Here is a 13018-nt window from a genome sequence, read left to right as displayed (position 1 = left end):
TATTCATTTATAAGTAATATTTTGGTATGAATCTTATATACAAAATTATTTCGAAAGTTCGGTGATTTATCTCCTACCCTGCGACTAATTAAAGTAAATATGGATCCATACGACGAACAATTTAATCGTGAGTAGATTTATTTTTAGCTCTTCAACGTTACGACTTGTTTATAAACAACAGGGTCTTTGAAAGTGTTTCATGAAACGTACAACCTTCCGATGATTTCCAATACCTTGAAGTACTCTGATAAATAAGTTTTGATTATTTTGTTTATTTACATTGTCTTTAAGGTTATATTTAAACAGGAACCACCAAAAATGACTTCTATTCTAAAAACCGTATTTATAGTAACCGTTTATACAGACTTTTAGAACGGACAAATTCATTTTATTAAAAAAAAAAGTGAAAAAAAAAATTAAGCTCTAATAATATAACTAAGTAGGTACCTAACGAAATCAAATTATAAATCCCACTTATCGTAACGTCCCATTCTCATCACTAGAAATAAAGATCTCATCCATCGCCTTCTCTTTTCGATATCCGCAGAAAAGCTTATGGGACGGCTCTACGTTACTCGTTCAATAGAAAAAAAAACTGGTATAAAATAAAATAGACACAATAATAAATGGAATTGAGGTTGAAGACAGAATTCTATAAAGTAAATATTAATAGAAACAGCTGGTTGCTCATATTTTTAAACCTATGATATTATTATCATAACGCTTCGCTTCGGTCGTACGGAGCGCATTTATTAGCGGGAAATTCAATTAAAATAATAATTGTTAAAATGTTTCAGATATAAATTCATTCAAGTTTCAGTTTATTTTTATTTTGCGTTACAAAAGTTTATCATGCTACATTTCAATTCAAATAACTTTTGGAATTAACAGAAACTACTTTGAGGTTTATGATATTTAAACATCAATAATAGCGGAAGATATAATTGCGCCAACCCCAAATAAAATTGGGAATAGGACAGGTAGAAAGAGTACTACATGAAGAGACTACCTTTCTGACCTTCTCAACTCGAAACCAGGACAATTTTATGTCCAATAAGTAAGACTGGTTCAGAGTTTCTGGCTTCCGACTACCCGTATGGGCTACGACATGATAGCGCGGTCTAATCGCTGAAAAACTCATTAAGCCTGGGCGCATACATTCGGTTTCCGGATTCGGCTTCCTGATAAGGAATTCAGATTCTGAAACCGAAATGCTCTTTTTTCGTACGAAACGTTCACAACGTTCGCACACGTTGTTACTTTTTCCGAACGAAAAAAAACCTAACATTCGTTTCGGAATCTTCTCCGTGCGTTCAGATAGTCAGTTAGTCAGAACCGGAACGTGTGCTCTTGTGTCACGGAATCCCGAGCAGGAATTCCTGATCAGGAAACCGAATCCGGAAACCAAATGTGTGCGTCCAGGCTAAGACATGCATACATAGATGGTTACTAACTGCGTCAAGCATTGCATCGATACCTACGATTGTTAGTTAGCCACACTATTCGCGTAAAATTCATAAGCTTCCTATTGTATAAAAAAGCTTGCGTTATTTTTTTTTATTCTTGCACATATTTATTACATTTTTAAATAATAAAAAACATTTAAAAATATAAAAAATAGGTTGCCACCGATATCGGGCACAGGGTCCAAGGTACCGGTGGTTAGGGTCCCAGAGACCCAAACCTTCTCACAATACGTGCCGTATCAAGGAGTACTGCCTTCTGAATCTGCCTAAAGAAGATATTATTATTTGTGCTCTTACGTACGTTGATTTCCGATTTCATACAGTTCACTAAATACATATTATTATCTATACTAATAATTTTTAGAATACATAAAAACCGATGTTTTTGCAGTATTGGCTGTATCCGGAACTACTTTGGGTCTAATATTCTTTAAAAAATATTTTGACACAATTTTAGTTTTCTGAATTTTGCCGTCCTGTATGGAAAATCAGTGTTGACAACCGTTTTATTCATGTTGTATCTCTTTCTTTCTAGCTAAAAAGGTGTTTATCAGAGAAGGTAAGAAAATAATTATCATTGCAAAGTAAAACTAACGTCACTCCCATAGTCACAAGACCTCTCAGCTGAGGCTGTCTTAATTTCTCTGTTTTTCCCAAATATAAAGTTTTTCGATTCTTCTTTGGTAATAACAGACGTGATTATCAATTCTATAGCCAAAATGGCTAATATCGGGGATGAAAATGTTAGTCAACTTATGCCGTCGCTGGGTGATGAAAAAATCGGTAAGTAATGTTACTTGCGCAGTATTCCCCAAGTTAATCGCTGATGTTCCCTGTTCAGATACTTTACCTATGAAATGTGTTCCAGATATGATTGCAGCCACCAGCGTCTTGCAAATCCGTGCAAGCGAGATCCGCCAAACTCAGATCAATTGGCAGTCTTATCTGCAGTAAGTATTGATTGTTAGTGGCTAATGTCTTTTCCTAAGCTGATATAGTGTTGCTAATAGGACTTTCATTATATGTCAGGTCTCAGATGATCACGCAACGTGACCATGACTTCATTGTGAACTTGGATCAGCGTGGTCAGAAGGAGCTGCCCGATAGGAACCCAGAAACCTGTGCTGAGGTGTTCATGAACTTGCTGACGCACATCAGCAAGGACCACACCATCCAGTACTTGCTGGTCCTGATTGATGACATCCTTTCTGTAAGTGCCACTTGATACCCACAGTTTATGTAATTGAACACCTTCATCAAACTAAAGTGGGAAAACCTATTGTGATTGTAGCAGACAATAGTGTTGTTGTTTTAAAAATATATGCAGTGAAGCTTAAACATAACAGTGAACATCATTTAATACCAACATAATCTCAATTTAAATATTATAAAGTTTTTATTATAATTTTGCAGGAAGACAAAAGCAGGGTGAAGATCTTCCGCGAGGCGAGGTCTCTGGGCAACCCGTGGCAGCCGTTCCTCAACCTGCTGAACCGTCAGGATGAGTTTGTCCAGCACATGACTGCGCGCATCATCGCCAAGCTGGCTTGCTGGCACCCACACCTGATGGAGAAGAGTGACCTCCACTTCTACCTCTCCTGGCTCAAGGACCAACTGAAAATGAACGTAAGTCTCTACCGCTGTCTAAAAACTTAAATTTTTAATAATTGCAATATTTGCATGTGTTTTAAATATTTTATATGCATGAAGAAATTTACTTATAATATGAATATTTTGCAGTATTAATATTTTGACATACTGAATGATTTTGAACTGAAGCATGTTTCATCAAAGCTTTGCTGGTAGTTTTCACACCATAATACAACGTCACTTTATAAACATTCTAAGAAATCATATCAAGCTTTTCAAATAAAATGCTTCTAATAAAATAATAACTAACATTCACCTTACTTCTTAGTTTTAAATTAAATATTTCACCAATTAAGGAACAAGCAGTACTATGTTAGGATGATTCGCTATAATCAAACATTACAACTTTAAATACAAAACTATGATATTAAATATGGAAAAATTGTGTGAATTTTAGATATGAACTATCAAATTCTTATTGGAATGGAGACAATAATGTTTTATTTTTCTAGAATCTATGAAAGCCTGTTGTATTAAACTGTAAGGCAGATCATATAAGTTTCCCTGATGCTGCTCTGCTGATGGATATTAGTTACTGGGCACATACATACATACAAAATATACAGGGTTACTGGTAAGTAGACCGCATCCTTTCAGGAGGTGATAGTATAGGTCAATACGGACAAATTTGACCATGGGATACACTGGGCAAAAGTTAACCCGTTTCAAGATAATCGAATTTCAAAATCAGTCGTGTAGGTACACGTATAAATTTTCATTATTAGTCAAAAGTCTCGTTTTTGTGGATTTTTGTGTGTTTTTGGATAGAAGATGAATCACTTCATAATAACAAACCATAAAACTGTACAAGTCACATAGGAAATTATAGCGAACAGCAATTACTTTTTTAGTAGCTATTTTCTCAAAAATATTACTCTTCATTTTTTTGTGCAGAATACTTAAAAAACATCTACATTCATCCAGCTATCCAAAAAGGCACAAAATACACAAAAATCCGCAAAAGCGAGACTTTAACTAATAATAAAAATTCATACGTGTACCTAGACGACTTGTAAAGAAAAGATCTTGAAATTCGAATATCTTCAAACGAGTTAACTTTTGCCCAGTGTATCCCATGATCAAATTTGTCCGTATTGACCTATACTATCACCTCCTGAAAGGATGCGGTCTACTTACCAGTAACCCTGTATACATGCAGCAAATATCTTCAGAATATTTCATGGCAGCACACACTTCATTAACTCTATACACACTTAAACAAGTGACACATTATTAATTCATTGTTAGTTGCATTCACAAGCAAACCCATTTTGTATTCACCTTTAGAATATAACTAGTTCAACACTACACATAGTGAAACATCTAAACTATGTACATACATACTCGAAAGTAAACTCCTGTTCACGATAGTAACGTGCGGCAATGCTTAGTGCCTTATACCAAACTGGTATAAATAAATCATCAATGTGTCTAAACTGACTGAAACGTAACACAATGTTGTGAGTATCACGTGCAAGCATCACGCATCGTTGGGGCTTTGACGAAGCGGGTGAATTGTCATTGAGAGGTTTGTTTTCTGGTAAGGCGGAGAAAATGTCTGCCGAGTTAGAGCATGCCGAGCAGGTTATGTTGCTGCACGAGAAACAGCATTTCGCCGCCGATAAACTTCAGAAACATCTGAAACATCACCACAAGGAAAAAGACAGTGTCGACGCTGGCCCAGAGAAGTACTCGAGCCTTTACAGCTCCTTTGATGAGCTGAAGCCGCTTGAGGACTTGCCGCCCGGTCTGCACAAGGTACCCTGTCACGTGTAGATGTCGGCACCAACATAAGTGTTAAACAAAACTCTTGTATAATAACAGTGTTCACTAACTCTCTTTGGATATATCTAGGTGTTTGCTAACAGTATGACAGTTTTCCTAACAGAATGTGTTTTAATCATTGATATTATATTGCATGCTAACACTAATCTTGTTCATTTACACTCACAATAGGAGGATGTGAAGGTATGTGCAATGTGCATGCATGCATGCAGGCTTAAATCTGTAGCTTTTTGTTAGAAATATTGTTATTTATTTAGTTTATAATTATTGATTGTTAAATTTAATTGAAATTATACATTATTTTCTCCAGTCTACAAATGTATTTCATTTTGATTATACCCTCAGCTAAAAAGACTTTTATTTAAATGCCATTTGAATTAATGGGTTACCTCAGTGGATGCTTATACTTTCTTTTTCTATGTGATTTAACTCACTAATTAAATGTTTTTCAGTTTACTGTGTATAAACTGAGAACTTTCTTTTTTTTATTCAAATAAATTACAAATATTTAATTTGTTTTATTACTATTGTTTAATTTAGTATTTGAGTCTGTAGTCAGTTTTACGAGCTTTGAATGGATGAAATATTTTTTGGGCGACACTTTGCCAGAAATAGTTATGTGCACAATATAAAATGTTGCTTTATGTACAGAACAATGACTACATTCAATCGGTGGCTCGTTGCCTGCAAATGATGCTGCGCGTCGACGAGTACCGCTTCGCGTTCCTGTCTGTGGACGGCATCTCCACCCTGCTGTCTATCCTGGCCTCCAGGGTCAACTTCCAGGTAATAAAGGATATTTATCTTTCCTTCAATCCAAAATTGATATCTCTATTTCTTTTGCGCTAAAAGTCTAAAGTATTCATCTATTGGTAGATTTTTCCAGGTTTAAGAAAGGAAAAGCCCCATTCTTAGCAAAAATAAGTATTTTCTTCCTCTCAGCTTCTACAATATTTTACTGGGTCTGAATCTCTAGCGTGATATTATGGAAGCTAGTGTTTTTTCGTAATTGAAATATTACTATAGTGCAAAAACATTATAGGCAACTGAACCAGTCATAAAATCAGTCTTTATAAATAACCAATTAAATTCTATCCTTTCAATTCCAGGTGCAATACCAGTTGGTGTTCTGCCTGTGGGTGCTGACCTTCAACCCGCTGTTAGCCGAGAAGATGAACAAGTTCAATGCCATCCCCATCCTGGCAGACATCCTCAGCGACTCCGTGAAGGAGAAGGTCACTCGTATTGTGCTCGCTGTCTTCAGGAACCTGATTGAGAAGCCTGAAGATCATCAGGTATGTATGACATGCTCAATAACTCAAAAAAATAAAGAAAAAAGACCCTCTGAGTTTATTCTGAATTGTTTTTTTTTTTGTATAAATAAACGATTTGACAAACAGCTGGTCAAATTTAGATCAAATGGGTCTTAGGCTCGACACACACCAAAAGAGCGGCGAAGGGCAGCGAAGCGAAGCGCGGTTTGAGTGTCATTTGAATTTTTACTTTATTCCCATTACTATAATGTATATTTTCGCATGAGAAACTCGAACGAGTCGCGCGGATGTCCGCGGCGCCGCGGGACTTCGCTTCGTTGCCCTTCGCCGCTCTTTTGGTGTGTGTTGAGCCTTAGCCACCTTTAAATAAAATTTAAAGGAAATATAAACTAAAACCAAGAAAACGGTGGAGAGAAGATTGAGACAGCTTCCACAAGGACTGGCTACAAATAGCGACCGATAGGGAAAGATGGATGGCTATGGGGGAGGCCTTTGCCCAGCAGTTGGACAACATAGGCTAATAAAAAAAACTAGTGGTATATAATGGTTCCTCTAGAACTTTCATCAAACATATTTACTAACTCCAGGTGGCCAAAGAACACTGCATCGCCATGGTGCAGTGCAAGGTCCTGAAGCAGCTCTCCATCTTGGAGCAGAAGCGTTCTGATGATGAGGACATTATGAACGATGTGGACTTCCTTAACGAACGCCTGCAGACCTCCGTGCAAGACCTCAGCTCCTTCGACCAGTATGCCACTGAAGTTAAGAGTGGCCGGTATGTGTCTGATAATTATATATTTATTAATTTTAAAAAGGACGGCTGCAAGAATACCAGGTGTATGATGAATTAATCGCAAGACTCTTTGGACTTATTTACAAGACACATGATAAAATCATTAATATCTATTTTCGTGTTTCGTGCATTTGTGTCAACTATATGTTTTTTTTTTTTGTTATTGTTTCATGTGACTTACTAAAAGCAGAGAGACTTACTAATAAGTGCTAATTTGGGTATTTTTGACGATAATTTGTATGCGCTTTATAGATTACATGACGTTCTAGTTGTTGAAACTTGCTATAATTTTATGTATATGTTCAGAGTAAAGTTTGATGTTGCGTGTCCAGCACTTATGCAAGTTCAAGATTTTTTTCGAGTAGCAGAATGATGGAAGGTCACTAGCTGCACCAAAGGGCATATACTTGTTTTAAATTACTGAAGTACATTACGACTTTGAATTTAAACAATTTATACATTTCCAGTCTCGAATGGTCTCCCGTCCACAAATCCGCTAAGTTCTGGCGCGAGAACGCGGCCCGCCTCAACGAGCGCGGCCAGGAGTTGCTGCGGACGCTCGTGCACCTGCTGGAGAAGAGCTCCGACCCCGTCGTGCTGGCCGTGGCCTGCTACGACGTCGGCGAATACGTGCGCCACTACCCTAGGGGCAAGCAGTATGTATATGATCTATATTCATTTGTTTATTATTCGATTTTCAACTTTATTTGCTGGAGGGTAAGGTTAAACAGCTAAAGAGTTCTGACAAAGTCTTGGCTTTAACTGGCTGTGATGTTGAGGAATGTGTCTACTACTCCCCCACAGTATGTACATCCCGCCGGAAAATATTAATTCCCACACTTCGAGAAGAATATCTTTAGAGATAATCTGTGCCCTTGTACAATTGTTTCTATTATTTATTCTTGTTTGTGTTTTTATGTGTACAAGAACTATTAAATAAATAAAGAATTATCTCTGGCCCAAGGTTGTAATACTTATAAATGTGAAAGTTAGTTTGTCTTTTATTTTTACAGCAAAAAGTGATAAATGCATTTTGTAGAAATTTTGCACTGATATAGAGAATAACATATCCATATGCATGTTTTTTATCCAGGTGTTGGATAGACATATTTTTGTGTTGGTTTCTCTGTAACAACGGGAATCAGGTAGTTTTCCTACTAAAAAGGTTAATTATATATCTATTCCTAATACATATTACTTTCTACAGTATTATCGAGCAATTGGGTGGCAAACAGCGCGTGATGTACCTGCTCAGCCACGAAGACCCCAACGTGCGATATGAGGCTCTACTCGCCGTCCAGAAATTGATGGTTCACAACTGGTACGTTTTCATTTTGTGTATAAGTGCATATTTTAATCAAAAATAATTCAAAGGGAGAGTGGCCACTGATTCAGGCTTTCACTTGTTTGACTCGTCAAAATTGTAGATGCATATAGTCAGATAATATCCAGCTTAATTCGAAGATTGTCTGTCACACGCATGGGCGTGCAAGTAATAAGCTACTGAAGACAGGTTTTGACCCAATCAGGATAAGCATAAGCAACATTGTATTGCAAGTGAAAGTATTATCAAACTGCTTTATGAGTACATTGTATGTATCTGATTAGATGATTACATAATCACGATAACTTTGTATAACAAACGTTAATCTGTAAACATAGCGTCATTGGGTGGTCAGCTGACCTATGTTAATACTATGTTACACAGATTCTCTATATGATATATTTAATAATTTTTGTGTTTCTAGGAGTACCTTGGCAAGCAACTGGAGAAGGAACAGATCGACAAGCAGGCTGGCACCGTTGTCGGCGCTAAGGCCTAAACATGTTATATATTGTAAATGAAATATTTAATTCGTTGTTATTATTGTTGTCTTGAATGTACCAGGCAATATTACAGATATAGTAACTGCATTACGTAAAACATAATGTAAATAATGTGCCTCTTTCCATTCTGACATAACATGCATCTGCGTAATCTGTTATTACATGCCTATTATAGCTTAAAACAATAAAAATAGCACTAAATTTTTTGAAATATTTAGTGTACACATTCCTTTAAGGGTTTTATTGCATAAAAAGTTTAATATGAATGTGATTTATTTAAAAAAGATATTATAATTATATAATCAATAATAAAAAATCAATAGAGTTTTAGTGGTTTGTGATGTGATAACTGGCGACATCAGTATTGTGAATAAAGTTCATCATAAATATGTTGATTACTTGTTTTATTGTACTCATTCACATGACCCTTCCCTCTGTGGGTTAGCAGCGTGAGGGAATGTTGGACTCGTATCCCACAATGTTACTTCTTAAGCCCTTTTATCCTGGTAGGGTACATCAGGGGCCGCAGTAACTCTTTCGAACAATCTCTCAGCCCATCAACAATCCGCTCCTAAATTTTTGGTGACCAGGCACTTATCAAAGGAGCAACTTCACATTTTGGTTCGGTCGTGATGGTAGTTATTTGGATTGGCATTTTCAGGTTTCGCGCATTGTCTGAGAATTTTTCCCCAACTGCCCACAAAACATGATAACCGCAATATAGGACGCAACAATAATTCGCCTGCAGTTACCCCGGCGGCGTAAGTTATTCTGTTAAGTTGTATTACTGCAAAGTTTCATAAAAAAACATTTAATCGTTTCTGCATCAAAGAGAAGCAAACAAGTATACATATCTATTTCGTTCGCTAAAAATCATTGCTCTATCTTCTATTTTGGCCCAATAAACATACATTTTACACAATATCGTATATAGCGCAATTTTGTTGTTCTGTCTAAGGACCCCTTACTTTTCTACTTTGGCCCCAAAGGACTTCAATTAGTCCTTCTACGACTTCAATTCACATCCCTACGAAAAATCCATAGAGTACTGTCAATAGTGTCAAATTGAAACTTGTTTATATTTTGCTTTTGTAGTTTGGATTTGCGGTTAAAAGTGAAGTAACTCTGTAAAACCGTTTCATTTTAATTGAAAAATTCACGAACAAAATGGAGAATATATTAGTTCTAAAAGACAACAAGACGGTTCCGGATATAGTTCACGAATATAGTCCTACGCTAAAGTTTGGACACATACCTTTGGTGATAGATAATGGTTAGAACTTATTTATTACAATTTATGAAAGAAACGTTTATTAGTTTAGTTTTCTAAAATTACCTTGAGTATGTCATATCATTGATATTTTTAAATTTAAGGATCGTACCAATGTAGAGTTGGCTGGTCAATTTATGACGAGCCTAACCTTATTTTCAAGAACTTGATAGCCAGGCCTAGAAAAGACCGATGTAAAAAAGATGCAGAGCCGCCAGCCACACCACCAATTCAGATTGGTAACGATATCATCAATATTGAAGCAGTAAGGTTAGTATATAAGTTAAACTTACAAGTTTTAGTCCTAAGCTATTCAAAGTTGTCTCTTATAATTTCCAGACGGGATTTAATGTTTAGATGTAGAATGTAAATGTAATATAGATGCTACTACTATGATTAGTGAGAGTAATGATAGCTTTTGGAGATTGAAAGGACAATGCCGGATTTTGTATGGACCCTGTCCCCACCCACCAACAGACTTGAAACTAGTGTCATCGGAAGCGCATCCTTCGATAGATCATGATTATCAAAACGATTTACTCCAAATGTATGGGGTTTTGGAAATACACGACATTTTAGTATCCTTAATAATCAATTAACTTCAAGTTTGTTAACCAATTACTCGGAGTTGCGTGGACCGATTTTGATGACTTTTTATGCAAAGATAATAAAATGTCGGATATTTCCAAAACCCCATACATTTGGATTAAATCGTTATGATAATTATGATCTATAAAGGAGGCGCTTCCGATGACACTAGTTTCAAGTCTGTTGGTGGTGGTGAATGTGTCCTTACGACATCCTACATTGCCTCTTCATACCGATTATTTTAACGGATGATAACTCAAAACTGCTTAAAAGATCTTGATGTAAATTAAATTAGACTAACTTTGAGATAGATTCTGTAAAATAAAAATAAAAACATCAAAATCGGTCCACCCAACTCCGAGTAATTGGTTAACAAACTTGAAGTTAATTGATTATTAAGGATACTAAACTGTCTTATAGTTCCTAAACCCCATACTTTTGGAATATGTCTCCATAATAAGAAACGATCTATTAAATGAGGCGCATCCAATGACACTACTTTCAAGTCTGTTGGTGGGTGGGGACGTTTTAGGCATTGTCCTTTATTTTTCTTAACATGTATGTAGATATGATTTTGTATTAATAAGAGCATTTTGTCGAAAAGAGTTATAATTGGATTGGATTCGTTTTCTTTCTTTATACATTGGTGTATTTCGATGTTTGTTCGAGGCTCTTGAAATGTATCAATGTTTAAGTTTGCAAAACATTTCATATTGTTGCTTTTTGAAACACTGTTTTTATTCCTATGTTAATACTCATTTCCAGTATTGAATACTGTACTACAACTTGCTTGACAAACTTTTCAGGTTTCAACTAAAGACACAATTCGATAAGAATGTGGTGACACATTTTGAAGCACAGGAGCAAGTGTTTGACTACATCTTCTCACATCTGGGAATAGACAGCGAGGGCAGTGTGCCGCACCCTATTGCAATGACAGAAGCCTTCGTTACTCCCAACTATTGCAGGCAGTGTATGTATTAACTTTACTCTAAGTAAAATTTTCTAAATTTAATATAGTATACTGAAACACACATTATAAGGTTTTATATTTCAATGCACAATGTGTTTAGCCTATGACATAAACCAACATACATGTAACTTAAGTTTCATAAAACTAGTGTAGGGATTAATATTTTTCTTTTACATCAAAATGGGTACTAAGTTAGATTTTTGCAAAAAATAATTTCTATATTCCGTAACTGATGTTATAGTGACCATGAATTTATCAAATGTTCCAGTAATGTGTCAGAGCTGCTATTTGAAGGCTACAGTGTGCCGGGAGTGAGCTATGGAATTGATTCCTTGTTCAGTATGTACAGGAACAACATTCCATGGAGACACAGCCCTCATTGTCAACTGTGGTTACCATACCATACATATCATACCTGTCATCAGGGGGCAGGTTATTGTGGATCATGCTAGAAGAATCAATTTGGGTAAGAATAACTCCATTAAATTAAATTGAATAATCCAATCTTCTTATACTACTTCTCCATCAAGCTTTATAGCAGACTAGCTTTTGCCCGCAACTTCGTTCGCGTGGAATAGTGACTACCAGCAGATTTTTGATTTGACCAATAGATGGCGCTATATGTCCGGAATAATTTTATTTTTATTTTTTTTTGTAATAAAAACTATCCTATGTCCTTTCTCAAGTTTCAAACTATGTCTGTACCAAATTTCACACAAATCGGTTCAGTAGTTTAGGCGTAAAGAAAAGACAGACAGACAGACAGACAGACAGAGTTACTTTCGCATTTATAATATTAGTTTGGATGTACAATTTTATTGATGAGTGTACCTTTATTTTACATACTTATGCATTTTACTAGAAAAGCTAAGTTTAACTGGTTTTGGTTCACTTTCCTAACAAGTTGAAAATATTTTTAAACAATTTATATCATTCCAGTCTCGAATGGTCTCCCGTCCATAAATCCGCTAAGTTCTGGCGCGAGAACGCGGCCCGCCTCAACGAGCGCGGCCAGGAGTTGCTGCGGACGCTCGTGCACCTGCTGGAGAAGAGCTCCGACCCCGTCGTGCTGGCCGTGGCCTGCTACGACGTCGGCGAATACGTGCGCCACTACCCTAGGGGCAAGCAGTATGTATATGATCTATATTCATTTGTTTATTATTCGATTTTCAACTTTATTTGCTGGAGGGTAAGGTTAAACAGCTAAAGAGTTCTGACAAAGTCTTGGCTTTAACTGGCTGTGATGTTGAGGAATGTGTCTACTACTCCCCCACAGTATGTACATCCCGCCGGAAAATATTAATTCCCACACTTCGAGAAGAATATCTTTAGAGATAATCTGTGCCCTTGTACAATTGTTTCTATTATTTATTCTTGTTTGTGTTTTTATGT

The 13018-nt window shown here is 36.3% G+C and overlaps 1 protein-coding gene across 5 annotated transcripts; it reads left to right on the top strand.

Moving 5' to 3' along the window:
- Positions 1-2: 2 nt before the first annotated feature.
- On the top strand, positions 3-12848 carry LOC135118113 (V-type proton ATPase subunit H). Of its 5 annotated transcripts, XM_064039227.1 has the most exons (11): positions 3-127; positions 2002-2025; positions 2335-2416; positions 2496-2676; positions 2880-3092; positions 4662-4874; positions 5553-5687; positions 6011-6196; positions 6763-6950; positions 7436-7624; positions 8176-8350. In XM_064039227.1, the coding sequence occupies exons 1-11, from the start codon at positions 100-102 to the stop codon at positions 8333-8335; spliced, it is 1599 nt and encodes a 532-aa protein (XP_063895297.1). In that variant the 5' UTR covers positions 3-99; the 3' UTR covers positions 8336-8350. The 5 variants fall into 5 exon arrangements, with proteins under 5 accessions (XP_063895297.1, XP_063895296.1, XP_063895298.1 ...); XM_064039226.1 differs by lacking the exons at positions 3-127; positions 2002-2025 and adding an exon at positions 2054-2249; XM_064039230.1 differs by lacking the exons at positions 3-127; positions 2002-2025; positions 4662-4874 and adding exons at positions 2057-2249; positions 8720-9024 and having other exon boundaries at positions 8176-8293.
- The last annotated feature ends 170 nt before the right edge of the window (positions 12849-13018 follow it).

Source organism: Helicoverpa armigera, chromosome 18 (assembly GCF_030705265.1).
Source record: "Helicoverpa armigera isolate CAAS_96S chromosome 18, ASM3070526v1, whole genome shotgun sequence".
In the NCBI taxonomy this organism is placed as follows: Eukaryota; Metazoa; Arthropoda; class Insecta; order Lepidoptera; family Noctuidae; genus Helicoverpa; species Helicoverpa armigera.
This window is presented reverse-complemented; position numbering and strand designations above follow the sequence as displayed.

Excerpts from the sequence above, each read along its gene's own strand:
- LOC135118113 (XM_064039226.1), top strand. The coding sequence starts at position 2,186 with ATGGCTAATATCGGGGATGAAAATGTTAGTCAACTTATGCCGTCGCTG. Across the intron at positions 6,197-6,762 it reads AGAAGCCTGAAGATCATCAG|GTGGCCAAAGAACACTGCAT; the intron begins GTATGTATGACA and ends TACTAACTCCAG. Across the intron at positions 7,625-8,175 it reads CACTACCCTAGGGGCAAGCA|TATTATCGAGCAATTGGGTG; the intron begins GTATGTATATGA and ends TACTTTCTACAG.